The sequence below is a fragment of the Amphiprion ocellaris genome, chromosome 10 (genome assembly GCF_022539595.1).
Source record: "Amphiprion ocellaris isolate individual 3 ecotype Okinawa chromosome 10, ASM2253959v1, whole genome shotgun sequence".
Taxonomy (NCBI): domain Eukaryota; kingdom Metazoa; phylum Chordata; class Actinopteri; family Pomacentridae; genus Amphiprion; species Amphiprion ocellaris.
Window position 1 is genome coordinate 35,513,294 of NC_072775.1, and position 18,616 is coordinate 35,531,909.

Consider the following 18,616-nt stretch of genomic DNA (forward strand, 5'->3'; position numbering starts at 1 on the left):
TGGAAAGCAGATCAAACAGAATTTACGGTACAGAATTTATTTACAATGGCCAGCACTCACTCGCTGAACGGAGGGAACGGAATCAGGCTCCAGGGAGCGGCAGCCCGGGAGGCTCTCGTCGGCCGGTTAGGGCAGTCCAGGTGGTGGTGGGGGGGCAGGGGTCCACGTCCTACACTTCAGGACAGCAGGGAAGAACACAGGCTGCTCCTGCAGCTGTAGGGCTCTGCAGGACTCGTCCGTCTCGTACCTGTCCTCCAGCTGTGGCAGTTTGATCCTACGTCCCCTGCCATGTGAAGCCGGTCTTTATAGCAGCAGCTGGAAATGCGCTGCAGGTGTGAGATTCTCACAGCTGCACATAATCCACTAATCAGCAGCTGCAGAGCCTCACAGACCAGCGACACACCTGCAGGGAACGGATGGCCGGAGGGGGCGGGGCTAGGCTCAGGCTGTAACACTTGCACTGAGTACAGGTGTGTGTTCTGCATGTGCACGTTATGTATGGATACCGAATCACGTGACCTAAATATGTAGCGGGAATTGATGGGACTCAGAAACACCCCCACAATTTAATCAGTTGTTCCTTGGATCATTTCTGATGGATAAGTCCTGATAAGTCCTCAGAGGTGGATTTGTAGTAGGATCACAATCGTGATCATCAGCAGGCAGCTGACGCAGTGTTCACTTGTTGTCATGGTTACAGTGACGTCGAGCCGCTATCTGGCAATGATACAGAAATCTTTGCCAAATCCGTGGATCCAGACTATAAGCTGCATCACTGCCAGAATCTAATCACTTGGTCCTTGTGTCATTTCTGACCTTCCCTGAAAATTTCATCCAAATCTGTTGGTCTGTTTTTGAGTCATGTTGCAGACAGACGGACAGACGGACAGATAAATAAACGCTGATCCTCACATAACTCCACCATGTTCCTTGGTGGAGTAATAGAAAAGAGAAATATAGAGTGATTATTCCAGCTGAAGGGCAGCGTGATGACACCAGACCAAGATTAAAACAACAAAGTCAAACTTTCATCGTATCAACCGTCACAACGCACAGTTCTACAGTTTCATTCAGCAGATGCTTTTATCCAAAGGGACGTCCATCTGAGTGTAGATCTAGGATCTATTCAGGAGAAAACGCCCTGGATAAGATAAAACTAGTTCTAGTGTGATAATAGGACCCTGGTGTTTACAAGCAGTGCAGACATAATAGGAGTTAAAAAATTTTTGTGATGAAGATTTAGCCTGTATCTTAGCTTAGCATGCTAACATTTGGAAATCAGCACCAACACAAGGTACAGATGAAGGTGACGGAAAATGTGGATAAATGAGCAGCTAACTGAGTTGTTTAGCTAGTAAAAAACGGGCAAATCGAGATAATTAACCTGGAACTGAACCAAAACCAAATATGTGACTAAACATGGCAGGTGACAATTTTATCTTCAATTTCTGGCTGCTGGACTCGTTTTTCGTGTTTGATGGTTCATCAGCGGCTGCACTGAATGATTTAAAGGTGTGTTCTTCTTTAACTGACACAGTGTGATGGAGCTAAATGAACCTGCGGCATATTAATGACAAAGAGTGGGGTTTGAGGCGGAAGGTTAAAGATTCACGACATCTCGGTCTAAGTTTAGCTCGTCTCAGAAGCAGGTAAACCTGATGGAGTCACTAGAGGCTAGAGGCTCTGAGGCTGGTTGTTATATCTCAGCTAATGAGCTCTGCGGAGTGTCAACAGCTTATCATCAGCCCCACTGATAACTGCACATGCTGCAGTATTGATGAATTCATTTGTTGTGATGTCTGCAGGAGGTCAGAGGACGAACACGGCAGCGATTCTTCCTCAAAATCAGATCAGCCCCGAGGGACAAACATCCTACTTATTATGAGGCGACTGATGGATTATTATGAGGTTTGAGGGCCACTCCGAGGCTTCCTGTGGCCCTGAAGAGGATTTAATAGAGTCAAAATATGTAAAATGTGTAATTTATAGGTTTAAAACTGCAAATATCAACATGTTTGAAAGGAATCAGGACAGAGTTCAGCTGCTGGATTGGACTAAATCTTTAAAATGACCCGTAAAACCAATGAAATAACAGCTACAGCTCACCGAGTTTTATGTTCGTGAACCACCTCCTGTAAATACTGAGCTGGTCCTGATTTATGAGTTTAAATTATAGAAAGGACACAAATGAATGTGTAGCTGTGAGAATTAGACTCCAGAATTTAATGAGTGACTTAAAATCATACGACATACTCCGGATAAAATCCTGAAAAAAGACAAAAACGAAAACTGATTTTCTTGAAGTATTTTACAAAAATCAACAAACAAAATAAACAATCATCAAGCATATTTTTTTCCAAATCTCCACAGGTGTTACCAACAGTAGAACAAACATAGATATTTAACTGTCTCCATGTTTCCTCTCCAGACTTTTCCTCTCATCATCAGTAGATATTTCTCCATGCTGAATGGATCTCCAACTACCTGCTCCTCTGTTCACTGTTTCTGAGCCATGCTGCACTTTACTCTGTCTAATTGTCCAAAATGACTCAAAATTTGTCCAAAATAACACAAAATTTGGCCAAAATTACTCAAAGATTCTCCAAAATTACGAAAAAATTGTCCAAAATGACTCAAAATTTTACCAAAATGGCTCAAAATTTGTCCAAAATTATGAAAAATTGTCCAAAATTACTCAAATATTGTCCAAAATAACGTAAAAATAGTTCAAAATTTGCCCAACATAAAAAATCATCCAAAATGACTCAAAATTTGTCCAAAATAATGTAAAAATTGTCCAAAATGACTCAAAAATTGTCCAAAATTACACAAAATTGTCCAAAATAATGTAAAAATCGTTCAAAATGACTCAAAATTGGTTCAAAATAGCATAAAAATTGTCCTAAATAACTCAAAAATTGTTAAAAATGACTAAATTTTGTCCAAAATGACTCTTTCCAAAATTACTGAAAACTCGCTCAGAATGAGTGAAATTTTGTGTAAAATGACAGTTTAGAGTCATTATGAAGAATCTGGGGTCATTTTAGCCTCTGCAGACTTTTCCTCTCTGCTCTGTTCATCATCTGTAGATGTTTCACCATGCTAAATGGATCTCCAACTACTTACTACTTATGTGACTTTGGGACAGTTTTGTCTCTTTGTGGTCATTTTTTATCTTGTTTTTGGTGTTTTTGGTGACTTTTCAGGTCTTTCTGGGACAGATTTGTCCCCCTTTCTGTTGTTTCGCGTCTTATTTATGTCATTTTGTGTCTCATTTTTTTGTTTTGTGGCAGTTTTGTCTTGTTTTTTTGGCATTCTATGTGTTGGTTGTGTAATTTTTTTGTCTTTTGGGTTGTCATTTTTTGTTGTTTTCTGTCTTGTTCAGCATCTCATTTGCCAACTTTGTGCAATCTTTGTTTTTTTTGTTGTTTTGTGTCCCACTTGTGTTACTTCTTGTTTTATTATGTTCTGTCTCATTTTTGTAATTTTATGTCAAATTTGTGCCATTATATGTCTTGCTTCTCTCACTGTCTAGTTTTTTGCCGCTTCTGTGTCTCATTTTTTACGTTTTTTGTCTAGTTTATGGTCACATTGTCTCCTCACACTGTAAACATTTTTCTGTCTCCATGTTTCCAGACTTTTCCTCTCTTCTCTGCTCATCATCAGTAGAAAGATGTTTCTCCATGCTGAATGTATCTCCAACAACTTGCTCCTCTGTTCACTGTTTCTGAGCCATGCTGCATTTATTTGATTCATCCAGTAGCTTTGGTTTTCCTCTCAGTCTCTCTGTGGAAACACTTCCTGCAGTTCAACCTGAATCTTTAAACAGCTGAGTCAGTCGTGGAGAATCAGTTGTGCCAGTAAACCTTTTTAAGATAAACTGATTTTCAATAAATATCATGATTTTAGGCTTGGATTTGGGTCGTTTTTCCAGTGGAACCAGCACATCACACATGATATGTTCATGAACTATTTTTTTTTTGTTGTTTTTTCCTGTGATGAATGAGTCATTTGGCTATTTATTGTATCAAGATGTGCAGAACAAAGCGAGTTTGAATAAATATCACAATTTGCAGCTTAGACTTGATTATTTTTTATTAATTTCTCTGATAAATGGTGACATGTTGGTGATTTTCCCATCAGCCAGCAGGTTTTGGGGTTCGGGAGGTTAATACAATAACACAGACTCCTCTCTGCCGTTGACCTTCCACCTTCTAAAATCCACTCGGGACGCCATCACAGCCAACATGAGCTGTGGGCTGTGGGTCTGATCTGATGATATAGTTCCCACTTCGTCCTGCCTCGTGTCATCAAATCTATTTCAGACCTGATCGCGGCCTTCAGAGGCATCTCCATCCGCCCTGGAGGATGAATATAGAGCCTGTGGGGAAGCCTGGGGTCGGGGGTCGGCCTTAATCGTGTCAAAATGATGTCATAATTCCGCTGTCACCTCGCCACGTAGCTTAGCAGCTTAGCATTTCATCCACCGTTTAATTGGAGGGTTGAGGACGCCACCGGGGCCCTACGATGGGTTTGATGGGGCCACGTGAAGGACAGGAAGCAGCTCTCGGTCATAAAATGGAAATGACGGCGTGGAGACCAGCGAAGCTCCAGGCGAAGAGACGAAACAGAGGCTCAGTAAAACGGCTCTGATGTGGTCATTAGGAGGCGAAGCTGAACCGAACCGACGTCACGCTTCAGCCTCCAAACCACACTGTAAATAATTAATGCTGCTGTTGGTTTAGACATTAAAAAATACTGGAAAATACAGTCTGTCCTATATATGTGCACTTGGAAAATCACACACAGTTCCAATGCATGCTGGGAAAAACCCTGCAGAGGATACAGACGCTTTATTTTACTGAGGTTTGGACCACTATGGAATGGTTTCTCCCATTTATTATAAAGAATATAAACTCCAAAACAGTGGACGGGATGTTTATGTAAATCAGGTTTATAGAAGAAACGTCGCTTCAGCTCTCTGTTCTCCCGTTTCATGAGTGGATTTTAATTCTAAGCTCATTTTGTCCTCGTTAAAATGAACCAAAGTGCAGAGCATGACAGTCGTTTTTGACCTTGGAAGGAGCAGTTTGACGAATCAAAAACTTCGTCCGAGACTTCAATCCACTCCGGCTGAGCCTCGAGGTGCAATTATTTTGTCAAACAAACTGCAAACTAACACATGAACTTTACCCTGCAATATTTTAATCATGTTTCAGGAAAACCTGCTGTCAGGCTGACATGAGAGGTCCGTTATTAAATGAGCTGAATCAGATGAATTTTCTGAAAGGAAAATTCATCTGAATAAGTGCTAATACTTAATAGCATAAATTACACATATGACAGACAATACCAGGGTCCTATTAGTGCCAAAAGGGGCTAATTTTATTTTCCACCGACGCCCTGATTAGCTGAGAACTAAAACATGACGACAAAATAAATAACAGTAAAGTCACTTGTGGATAAAACAAACACACCCTAACCTGGTCTCAGTACTACCAGAGATCACGGATGTTAATTAGCCACAGCGGGTCCAAAATAAATGACATTACAGACTTCTTTTCCGGTTCCAGGTCGCTGCTCATGTGGCTGACCAGTCAGCTCGTAGCGTGACATTGCACCTACTTTTCATTCATATTTGCACTAGTATGTTACTAAGCTGCGTTTTGTCTTATTTGTCTCTTTTTCATTTGTATTCTCATTACTTGCTCTAGACTTGTATATATATTTATCCCTATTTCTTATTATGTCATGTTGCACTGCCTTTTAATTGCTCCCTGTGGACAAATAAAGTTTTCTGAATCTGATTAGAGAAATGATTAAAAATTTCCAATCTAAAAGAAAAACAGTTTTAAAAATCATCAAGTTGCATTATTCTCATATACCTGCTACATCTCTAACATGTGTTCCAACCGTTAACTTCAGGATAAAACAGTGATAAAGAAATTTTCACCATTTATTCTTCACTTTAAAGTCACTGTTTCAACCATTGTTTATTTTTCCATGACTATTTTAGTTTTTTTTATATATTTTTTTTAAAGTAGCGACTTTCACTAATTGCTCGCTCATTTTTTCAATTTTACCAATTTCAGCAATTCATGAACAACTGTGTCATCTGTTTATCCATGCGTTTTAGCTAATTACTCAATTTAGCCAACTATTTCAGCTTTATAGCTATTATTGTTAGCTCACTATTTCATTTAGCTAACTATTTCTGCTGTATATTCATTATTTTCAGCTGCTTATTTGTTTTAGCTAACTACTTTAGCTGTATATTCATGATTTTAAGCCAGCTCTTTTGTGTAGCTAACTATTTCAGCTGAATACACTCTGCTTTTAGCTGACAGCTTCTTTTGGCTAACTATTTCAACTGTATATCCATTACCTTCAGCTAATTCTTTGTTTTAGCTAACTACCTGCTGTATATTCATTAGTTTTAGCTAATAGCTTCTTTTAGCTAACTATATCAGCTGTAAACCCATTACTTTTAGCTAATTCTTTGTTTTAGCTAACTATTTCAGCTGAATATCCACTGCCTTTGGCTGACAGCTTCTTTTGGCTATTTCAACTCTATAGTCATTATTGTTAGCTCATTGTTTCTTTTAGCTAACTATTTCAACTGTATATCTGTGATTTTTAGCTCAATGTTTCTTTTAGCAAACTATTTCAGCTTGATACCCATGACTTTCATCTAAATCTTTGTTTTAGCTAACTATTTCTGGTGTATATTAATTTCTTTTAGCCGATAACCTCTTTAAGCTAACTATTTCAGCTCTATGGCCATTATTGTTAGCTCATTTCTTCTGCTGTATATCCATTACTTGTGGCTGTTTTTCTCATTAACTCATAACTTTTTCACAGTTTCCGCGCTTACATACTAATTTTAAACCCCAATTTATTAAATCATGATTCTATCTCTTAGTTGCCTTAAGTGTAACCCGAGTTTTCTAAATAAACGTCTTTCATTACAGTGCAGGTATTCCAGCGCTCCTCGATGCCGTTGTTAGGAAGTGGCCTTTATTTGTTGGTGAAAGTACAAGCACTTGTTTGAGACTCTGCCATTATCTGAATATCTTCCTAGAGAACTGGCGACATTCCTTCATAATACTGCTGACTGTTTTCCACAACATGCTGCAGTGTCTTTTAGGCCAATCGATCACAGTCAACATCATGTCTGCTTTTGTTTTGCAACTGACATTGAGTTGATGATGAAGTCAGAAGTGCAGATTGATCTGAAAAGTCTCCATTGTTTTTCCTTCCAGCACTAATGTAACTTTAGAGCAAGTTTAGCATCTCTGTACATTGATTTCCCTCCAACAGCACAAGAAAGAATGGAAACCAATGACTAGCTGGAGGAAAGGAAAACATACTGGAGAAGTGGTACTGCTTCAAAGCTAAATACTGTTTTAGTGTATTTCTCTTTACTGCATTTACAAGTCTATTAATTCATAAACATGGTATTAATTTTTAAGGCATTCTTGCTTTGGTTTGCTTGTTTTTTATTGTGGCAGCATTTTGTTGCCGTAGTTTGGGTTCATTTGTCGAAGGTAAATGTAGTGTTTGAGGGTAAATGTAATGTTAGAGGGTAAATGTAGTGTTAGAAGGTAAATGTAGTATTAGACGGTAAATGTAGTATTAGACGGCAAATGTAGTATTAGATGGTAAATGTAGTGTTAGAAGGTAAATAGTATTAGAGGGTAAATGTAGTGTTAGAAGGTAAATGTAGTGTTAGAGGGTAAATGTAGTATTAGAAGGTAAATGTAGTATTAGAGGATAAATGTAGTGTTAGAGGGTAAATGTAGTGTTAGAGGGTAAATGTAGTATTAGAGGGTAGACGTAGTGTTAATGGATAAATGTAGTATTAGAGGGTAAATGTAGTACTAGAGGGTAAATGTAGTACTAGAGGGTAAATGTAGTACTAGAGGGTAAATGTAGTGTTAGAGGGTAAATGTAGTATTAGAGGATAAATGTAGTATTAGAGGATAAATGTAGTGTTAGAGGGTAAATGTAGTACTAGAGGTTAAATGTAGTACTGGAGGGTAAATGTAGTACTAGAGGGTAAATGTAGTATTAGAAGGTAAATGTAGTATTAGAGGATAAATGTAGTGATAGAGGGTAAATGTACTGTTAGAGGGTAAATGTAGTACTAGAGGATAAATGTAGTACTAGAGGGTAAATGTAGTACTAGAGGGTAAATGTAGTATTAGATGGTAAATGTAGTATTAGAGGGTAAGTGTAGTATTAGAGGGTAGTTGTAGTGTTAATGGATAAATGTAGTATTAGAGGGTAAATGTAGTATTAGAGGGTAAATGTAGTGTTAGAGGGTAGATGTAGTACTAGAGGGTAAATGTAGTATTAGAAGGCAAATGTAGTATTAGAGGATAAATGTAGTGATAGAGGGTAAATGTACTGTTAGAGGGTAAATGTAGTACTAGAGGATAAATGTAGTACTAGAGGGTAAATGTAGTACTAGAGGGTAAATGTAGTATTAGATGGTAAATGTAGTATTAGAGGGTAAGTGTAGTATTAGAGGGTAGTTGTAGTGTTAATGGATAAATGTAGTATTAGACGGCAAATGTAGTATTACAGGGTAAATGTAGTGTTAGAAGGTAAATAGTATTAGAGGGTAAATGTAGTGTTAGAAGGTAAATGTAGTGTTAGAGGGTAAATGTAGTGTTAGAGGGTAAATGTAGTATTAGAAGGTAAATGTAGTATTAGAGGATAAATGTAGTGTTAGAGGGTAAATGTAGTGTTAGAGGGTAAATGTAGTATTAGAGGGTAGACGTAGTGTTAATGGATAAATGTAGTATTAGAGGGTAAATGTAGTACCAGAGGGTAAATGTAGTACTAGAGGGTAAATGTAGTGTTAGAGGGTAAATGTAGTATTAGAGGATAAATGTAGTATTAGAGGATAAATGTAGTGTTAGAGGGTAAATGTAGTACTAGAGGTTAAATGTAGTACTGGAGGGTAAATGTAGTACTAGAGGGTAAATGTAGTATTAGAAGGTAAATGTAGTATTAGAGGATAAATGTAGTGATAGAGGGTAAATGTACTGTTAGAGGGTAAATGTAGTACTAGAGGATAAATGTAGTACTAGAGGGTAAATGTAGTACTAGAGGGTAAATGTAGTATTAGATGGTAAATGTAGTATTAGAGGGTAAGTGTAGTATTAGAGGGTAGTTGTAGTGTTAATGGATAAATGTAGTATTAGAGGGTAAATGTATTAGAGGGTAAATGTAGTGTTAGAGGGTAGATGTAGTACTAGAGGGTAAATGTAGTATTAGATGGTAGGATGTACTTTGTGCAATCGATTCATCATTTACTGATAATTGTTTTTAAATAGCATTCCTAGCATCCTGCCACAAATCCTACTGTCTTTTCAAAACTGGAGTGACAGAAAATGTAAACAAATGGTTGGTTTTTGATTCGTGTTGTGGTACCGATCAGTTAAAAAATGCCTTGATGAACATTCCTAATTGAAAAGTGTCACCTGGTGCCTGAATTTACCATAAGTTATGACATTTTCAGAAAAAGATGCAGAAAAGAAACAGATTGATGCATAAATGTACGCTAGAATACAAGAAATAAAGTGCTGATGCTAGAAATGCTGAAAAATTTGCCACCAGATCTCAATCCAGGTGAACATCTGTTAGATTTTGGACTGATGTGTTGAGTCGCTAGAAAACATTCCCAACAACTGAGGGAATATCTGTTGGAAGATAGATGTTTTATCCCTCTGGTAGAGTTCCAGAGACGTGGAGAATCAATGGCAAGAAGCACTGAAGATGTTCTGATGTCACATGGTGGTCCAGCATCTAATTTGGACGTTTTCTGTTGGCTTTTCCTTTAATTTGTTATCCATGTGTTGGTTCTACAGAGTCTGACTGGAAAGAAAACCTGAACTGAAGTGAATCCCTGCTTGTTTTTCTCTGCAGTTGTGGGATATGGGTCACGATCAAGAACAGACATTGAGATTGGTCCAAAAACACACCAGCAGCAGCTGTTTGGTGGTTTGAGCCTGAAGCTAAATCTGAACACCACAGAAGAAAAAGAGGAGGTGCTGAACTGTGGCGAGGGCTCTTCTTCTTCTTCCTGGTCAAGGTTATCAGCATCCAGCACACGGCCATTAGCAGGCAGAGCGCTAGCATCAACACAACCGATAAAACCGGATCACGATTTTAATAGACAACAGGAATCTGTAATTAGGACAACAGGGAGCTGATAAGCCGGAAGCACTGAAACATGAGCAACTCAAGGCCAAACAAAGACCAACACCAACCGAGACCCACTGAGAAATTCAGACAAACCCACATCCAGCTGCCTGCGGGCTACAGCCGCTGTTGGCTTGCCTTTAATATTACAAACTTATTGTTTCTTACTCATCTATCGTCTGTTGACACCACAGTCAGAACAGCGTTTGTTCTACTGAGCAGAATTCCAGAAGATCGAGAGTCTCAGGTATTATTTACAGTCTGGAGGAAATCCAGGAAAAAAAGAATCCACCGTCGCCTTTTTTAGTTCTGCAGATTCACCAGCATGAAATAGAAATGAGGAGAAAACATGAAGCCACACAGCTCGGAAGCTCGTTTACTGGGCAGCGTTGGTGATGTCATCCAGCAACCACCAACCAATCAGGCAGAACTTTACTTTAGCCTCTCCAGACTTTTCCTCTGGACTCATCAGCTGTAGAAACAGGTTTTTGTTGTTTAGTCACGTTCTATAATGTTCTGTCTCTTGTTTTTGTCATTTTGTGTCATTTAATTCAATTTTATTTCAATTCAATTCAATTTTATTTATATAGCACCAATTACAGTCAAATTGTCTCGAGATGCTTTACAGAACCCATATGCCTGAACCCCAGAGCAGCCCTAAGGAGACAGTGGCAGGAAAACACCCTTTTAACAGGGAAAAAAAAAACCTCGAGCAGAACCCGACTCTAATGTGGGGGAACCATCTGTTGCTGGCCGGGCAGGTTGAGAGGGACAGAAGATGTAGAGAGGTAGAGATAGAGGGATAGAGATAGAGGGGTAGAGATAGAGATAGAGGGATATAGATAGAGGAGTAGATAGAGGGGTAGAGATAGAGGGGTAGAGATAGAGGGGTAGAGATAGAGGGGTAGAGATAGAGATAGAGGGATATAGATAGAGGAGTAGATAGAGGGGTAGAGATAGAGGGGTAGAGATAGAGGGGTAGAGATAGAGGGGTAAAGGTAGAGATAGAGGGATATAGATAGAGGAGTAGAGGTAGAGGGGTAGAAATAGAGGGGTAGAGATAGAGGGGTAGAGATAGAGGGGTAGAGATAGAGGGGTAGAGATAGAGATAGAGGGATATAGATAGAGGGGAAGAGGTAGAGGGGTAGAGATAGAGGGGTAGAGATAGAGGGGTAGAGATAGAGGGGTAGAGATAGAGGGATATAGATAGAGGGGTAGAAATAGAGGGGTAGAGATAGAGGGGTAGAGGTAGAGGGATAGAGGGGTAGAGATAGAGGGGTAGAGGGGTAGAGATAGAGGGATAGAGATAGAGGGATAGAGATAGAGGGATATAGATAGAGGAGTAGAGAGAGGGGAGTAGAGAGAGGGGAGTAGAGGTAGAGGGATAGAGGGGTAGAGATAGAGGGGTAGAGATAGAGGGATAGAGGGTTACAGTTGGTAGAACAAAACCATTTAATGTCTTTTTTTGTCATTTTCTGTCTCATTTCTCTCAATTTGTCTAATTTTTTTTTGCCATTTTGTGTAATTTTTTTGTCTCTTTTTTTGTCATTTTGTGGTCAGTTGGTTCATTTTGTGTCTTGTTTTTTGTCATTTTGTGTCCCAGATTTTAAACAGGGCTCAAACGTGTTTTTAATTTAACCAAAATTGCTCAAAATGTCATAAAAGATGTCAAAAATTACACAGAAATTATCCACAATTTCTCAATACTTGTCCATTGTAAGAAAAAAAAATAAAAATTACTCAATTTATGCATAAAATGACTCAAAAATTGATCACAATGACACAAAATTTGTCCAAAATTAAACAAAATTATGTAAAATTACTCAAATTTAAATTATCTTCAGACTGTGAAACCTGCATGGATTTAAACTGATCTGGTGTCAGTTTCTACCAGAACTCAGATGTGTTTCTTCTCCTAAATGTCATGGTTCTATCTGCTGGACTGATGAAGTTCTGAGGATCTGATGGAAAAAGTCCATTAAAAAGTGATAAATCTGGACCCACCTCTATGGACTTCAAGGACCTGGAACTCTGGAAATATTCCCAGTAAGAAGGTAGAATTCTGATCATTGATAAAGTTACTGGAGATGAAAAACCAGATGGTTCTTTGGGGTAACTTTTGGTGGAGATTTTGTGTGTCTTTCTGAGGAATATTCACCTATTTTTGGGGTGATTTGGGGTCTTTTTGTGTTTGTTTTTGTGCTGATTCTGAGTCTTTCTGTGCTGATTTTGTGTTTCTTTGTGGTAATTTTGGTGATTTGGTCTCTTTTGTGGTTAATTTGTCTGTTTTTATGGTAATTTTCCAGCTTTTTTAGTTATTTTAGTGTGAATTTTAGTGTAATTTCCACCAGAACTCAAATGAGTTTTACCTCTTAAATGTCATGGTTCTATTTGCTGGACTGATGAAGTTCTGAGGCTCAGAAATGATGGAAAAAGTCTTTAAAAAAGGCAAATTTCAGACCAGAAACAGAAATATTCACAGTATGAAAGTAGAATTCTGTGTGGCTTCACTAAATATACTAAAGTTACTGTAGATTAAAACTCATCTGATTCTTAGGAGGTAGAGTTTACACAAAATGACATGAAAAATATGATTTGACATCCATAAAAACATCATAAATTATGATAAAACATAGAGTCAGTGTTGTGGAAGGAGATTCAGATGCTGTGTTTGTGCTAACGTTCATTTTCCTACATTATGCAGATGTTTGCTTCATCAGCTGCAGAGAAAACAGGATATTTAACTACCTTTTATTGTCCTGCGGCGAGCTGCAGTGTCTGTTTCCACAGTTTCTGGACGGACGTTGGACGATCTTTGTCACTCTGATTTCACCTTGGGCCTGAAAGGACACATGAGAGGAGAAAAACAAACATGTTTGCTGGTGTTTCTCTGCACACGGCTTTGAGTTCTGAAGCATTTACTGGAGCTGGATGCATCCGAGGCCATATGGAGGATTAATAGTAGCAGCCGACTCTCTTTATAGTCGCTATAACGAGTTCCTTCATTAAAACTCTGATCTTCTGGGAGCAAAGCAAGCAGAGAAAGCAGCAAAGTAGCAGGACTGAAGTCACAATTCTAAAAAATATCATGTTTAGGCATCAGATGCCTCAATCATGTTTTATCAGGCAGTTTTTTCTCTGATGCAAATAAAGAAAACATTAACATTGATTTCCTGCATTCATCGAGAATCTGTTTGAATATAATGATGAATGGAACAAGACCCGGTTTAAAACTCAGTGTAGGAATGGTTGCAAACAACTAATTTCTAATATTTTTTGAGCTCTCTAAAGGAGAAAGTGGTGGATGTATATTTAAACCGCTCTGAGTTAACGTTAGCTGCTTGGTGCAAATGCGACGACTTGCTGCCAAAACTTGCTTTAAAATGAACAAAATTAGATTTGGTTGCACTTTTTTGTGCTAGTTATCAGCTGTTTGGGTGGAAAATCTTCCTGCTTTACCTCCTGCAGACACTATAAATTGAATTTTTTAACGCAATTTCACAGACATTTTCATGATTTAAACATTGTTATTCAGTAGCAGTATGCTTTCTTTGGATAGTTTTTAGTGATTTATTGAACTGACATGAATAAACAATCATGACAAAGTCTTCTGTTATCATTAATGACTTCCAGCCAGAATCTATTCTGATGGTAATAAACCCTATTTGCAGCAAAAGTAACATATCGGTAGTGAATAAACAACCTTTTGCAGATTATTTTGTGGATTTTTTCTTTCAATTTAACAGTTTAAAGCAAAATCGCAATAATTTTTTTCATAAAAACCTGTTAATACATGCTTTTAATACACGACGGATTACAATGATCTTCATTCTGGTCTAAGAATCAACTGCTTCAAAACTTCAGCTGGACTGATTGTCAGGGCCCCAACCTCCGTCCTGGCTTCAACCCCCACCTGACCTCCCTCATCCTTCCCCCTTTCTCTCCTTCTCATTATTTTCTCCCTGACCAAGACCCTCCAGACTCTCCCCCCTTCCTGCTCCTGGATCCCCGGCCTGTCCCTGGATTTCCCTGCCTGCCGAGCCTCCCTGCCCCTGGAACATCCTGCCTGCCTCCCCCCTGGAACGGGACGTTCCTGCCCGCTCTCTGCCGCCAACCAGCACCTGCACGGAGGACGCCTACCGAGCCGCCGGTTCCTGGTACCATCACCCCCCACCGTCCCCTTTAGTGAGTTCTCCTTAGTTATCCTGGGTTCTTAGTTTCCCCCCACCTGTTCCTTGGTTACCCTGCCTCTTGGTAAAAATAAATCCGCCTTTTTGTTCCTGCCTCAGTTCCTCATCTGTGTGCTCTCTGCTGGGGTTCACCCCCACGCCGTGACACTGAAGTTCTGAGGCTCAGAAATGATGGAAAAAGTCCATTAAAAAGTCATAAATCTGGACCCACCTCTATGGACTTCAAGGACCTGGAATGTTCTAAGTGAGACTAAACTTAAAGACTGGAAGCAGGAATGGAGAACGTCCTCGGGAGAAATTTCTAGAGTAGACCTACCGACAGCTGGAGAAAGTTCTAGAGTAGACCTACCGACAGCTGGAGAAAGTTCTAGAGTAGACCTACCGACAACTGGAGAAAGTTCTAGAGTAGACCTACCGACAACTGGAGAAAGTTCTAGAATAGACCTCCCGACAACTGTAGAAATTTCTAGAGTAGACCTACTGACAGCTGGACAAAGTTCTAGAGTAGACCTACCGACAACTGTAGAAAGTTCTAGAATAGACCTACCGACAACTGTAGAAATTTCTAGAGTAGACCGACAACTGGAGAAAGTTCTAGAGTAGACCTACTGACAACTGTCCAGTTGTCAGTAGGTCTACTCTAGAACTTTCTCCAGGGGATGTTCTCCTCTATGGACTTCAAGGGCCTGGAACTCTGAAATATTCACAGTATGAAGGTAGAACTCTGATCGTTAATAAAGTTACTGGAGATTAAGGTCTGGGGTAACTTTTTCATATGAAAGGAATCCAAACATCTCTACAGTTCCAGGACTGAAACATGAAGTAAAAGCTGCAGTTCCACAAACGTCCACTGGAGGCTCCAGACGTGAATCACTCCTCCATCGACCTCCATGTTAAAACATCCAACTTTACAAAAGAAATTCTCCTTTTGTGGTCACTTTTACAACTTTATTTAGTGTTTTTTAACTTGTGGTGAATTTGCATCACTTTTCGGTCATTTGACATATTTTGTGGTCGTTTCATGTCGTATTCTGGTCGCTTTGAAACATTAAAATCTGGACCTACCTCTATGGACTTCAAGGACCTGGAACTCTGGAAAAATTTACAGGATGAAAACAGCATTGAACAAAAACCAGATGCTGGGTTTCAATTGTGACATTCTGTCATTTTAGATAAACTACGAGACCTTTAGGTAAGTTTGAGATGTTCTGGACCATTTTGAAGTCTTTTTGGACCATCTATTTTGGACAAGTTTTTAAAATTTTGAAAAGTTTCAAGTCCTTATGGAAAAGTTTCAGGTAAATCTTGGATAAATCTGGATAACTTGCTAAGAAAGACCAGAAAAAGAGCTCAATACACTGATTTTAAGGTTGTTATACTCACTTTTAGGATCGCTTCTATAATATCGTGCAGCTTTAATCGTAAATTTATCAGGAACTTTATGAGCAATGAGAAAAGAAACTAAAGTTCTCAGCTGGACTGAAAACAAGAAGGTAGTAGTTCATGGTGAGTGTGTTGAAGGAAGCTTAATGTTGCTCTACATGGGATGTTAAAAACTTTTACTGATGAGGATCTGTCGTGACGTCTGCAGCACATTTCCTGACAATAAAACTAATAATTGTGAGGATCTGTCACACTAATTAACCCCAGGAAGTGTGCCTGGTTGCTGCTTCACCTGCTCAGGTGACTGAACGTACCAGCGGCAGCGTCAGGACCAGGTGTCCGGTGGTTTGGGACCGCCGAGCCGTCGAGCTGTCGGGCTTCACTTCGGCCGGCAGGACTATCTGAAATATCTGCACAGTAAGTTATTCACAGGTTTAATTAGGAAGATTAATGCGCTGATCTGGCCGTCCCACTGTGTCCAACGACTTTAATCATTAGCGGCTCTTTTTATAGGAACACTTTCCAGAAAGGAGCCGGGAGAGCGACAAGAATAGCTCCGAAACGAGAACAGCAGCGATCAATCACTGCAGAAAAATCCTGAGGAAACCAAAATGAGCCGTGTGGGAGGACAAATCAGACATAAAATTACACTTTTTCATTTTTAATTTACTTTTATTTCCCACTGAGGAGAAACCGCAGAGGGAAAACTCCAAAACTGCAGCAGTTATCCGACTCTGCACTGGAAAAACAACACAAAAATGAAAAAAAATAACAAAATACCTGAAGTTCTGGCAGCAAAAAGTACAAAAAAAAAAAACAATGGAATGCTGTAATGTTGCAAAATTTAAAAAAAAAAAACGATAGTGAAAATAACAGCAAAAATCTGTAGAATTATATTTTCTAATTACTGCATGTAAAAATGTAGGTTTTTAATGTGGAAGTTGTTTATAGTTTTGGACTTTTTGTTTTGGTTAAAAGGAATTTTTAATATTTATTATGAAAAAACAGTTAACACATGATTTATCATTTGCCGATATTTCTTTCAAACGACAGCAAATAACTATGAAATAATTATTTTCTGCTGTTTTAACTAATTGCTATTTGTGAAAATACAGATTTTTAATGTGGACTTCACTTACAGGTTTGGCTTTATTTTATATTTTGTTGTTTGTTTTTTCAGATTTTATATGTAAATTAATATTTTTCTTTCTATGATTTTTACTATTTATTATGTGTATCTAATAAAACACAGAAATTCTGTAAAATAACAGTTAAAAAACAATGATTTGGCATTTTCAAATATTTAATGTACATATTTTCTTTAGAATAACAGTAGATATCTGTAAAAAATAATGATATTTCTTTGTTGATTTCATGGTCAAACGTGTAAAAATACTGATTTTTAATTTATTTTTTGATGGTTTACATGCAAATTAATTTTGGGGAATTTTTACTATATATTATCTTTAACTAATATAACAGTAAAAATCTATCAAATAAATCTGTAAAACTACTTAACATTTTTAAATTATTTACATACATTATTTTTCTTTCATTTAACGGTAAATATCCGTGATTTTATTTTATTTTGCAGATTTAAATATTGTAAAAATATTTTTGATTTTATGGTCAAACAAAACAACAAATTATGATTTAAAATACAGATTTATATGAGAATTACTTGCAGTTTTGGCCTCTTACATGTTTTGATAAATTACAGATAATATGTCGTAGAATAAATAAGTGAATAAATTAATTTATATAGTGACTATATAAAGGCCCAAACTGTTCATATAATCCACATAAAAATCTGTATTTTTACAGTAACTTGTTTCAAATATTACAGGTAAAAACTGTTCAAAGTTAGTTTTTTTATGTTTATTTTAACAGTGCAGACGTCTGAGGTGATATATTCCCACATATTCCTCCTCCAGTCGATTCCTCCACATGAGCTGGTATTAAAGGGGAATTTAAAGGCCTGAGATGAAGCATCGCTGCATTAAATCACCCCACCCGTCCAATCAGGCCGACCCCTGCTATGAAACAAGCGACCATAAATACTGGACTCCAAACCTGCAGGTGTTTGTAAAACTAAAAAATGACACCGTTTGGTTGATGACGCCTGTTTATTCAGGCGTAAAGGTCGCCTTGTGGGAGATTAAAACAGGAACAGCTGGAGGTAGAAACTGTGACGACCTGCAGGACTGAACCTTTTCCTCAATAAACCACCGCAGAGTCGCAAATCACCAGCCGACACCACATCAAACATCTTCTGCTGACACCGAATTTGGCTGATTACTGGTTGTAACGTCTAAACTCGGGCCGATCCATTTAACCGCAGAAATATCGTGGCTGTCGGACTATTTTGGGAGGGAAATGACTTGACGGCAGCCGGAGGGGCGATAAACTCCCTCTGGAAATGAATCACAAACGTCAAAGGAGTGGTTTGATGATTCAGCAGGTTGTGTTTTATGTGCAGAATCAGTCCAGCTGTTGACAAATCATCACATTACAGGAACATGGAGGGAGTTTTAGTCACGCAGCTGCTTCTGTTTTACAATATTTACCCCTCTAAAGTCATAATATGACAGTATAAGGCTCATTCCAGAACTGGAGGACATCTGAGCTTCTAAATGTTTGAAAAATCAACCTTCTCTTTTCCAGTTTTCTTCTCCATATTGATCAATAATAGGTATTGATGGGCTCAGCTTCTTCTTCCATGTTCTCTGTGCTGTTTGCTAACTCTACTCTAATCCATGCTAATGTGATCTTTTTCTCAGCAGTAGAAGCTAGATATTTAGCTGCTGTTACTGCTGACCAAGAGGACAAAC

The 18,616-nt window shown here is 38.4% G+C and overlaps 1 protein-coding gene across 3 annotated transcripts in view; it reads right to left on the reverse strand.

Annotated features, from left to right (window-relative positions):
* dnaaf11 (dynein axonemal assembly factor 11) overlaps positions 1 to 18,616 on the reverse strand; it is a 57,529-nt gene that overhangs the window by 6,783 nt on the left and 32,130 nt on the right. For 2 of the 3 annotated variants that reach the window (XM_023294402.3, XM_035941029.2), the window contains exons 10-11: positions 16,100 to 16,195; positions 12,961 to 13,052 (exon numbers count right to left, since the gene is read on the reverse strand). In XM_023294402.3, coding sequence (XP_023150170.2) covers positions 12,961 to 13,052; positions 16,100 to 16,195 — 188 coding nt within the window. The remainder of the gene's footprint in view (positions 1 to 12,960; positions 13,053 to 16,099; positions 16,196 to 18,616) is intronic. The other variant, XM_035941030.2, reaches the window with a different exon arrangement.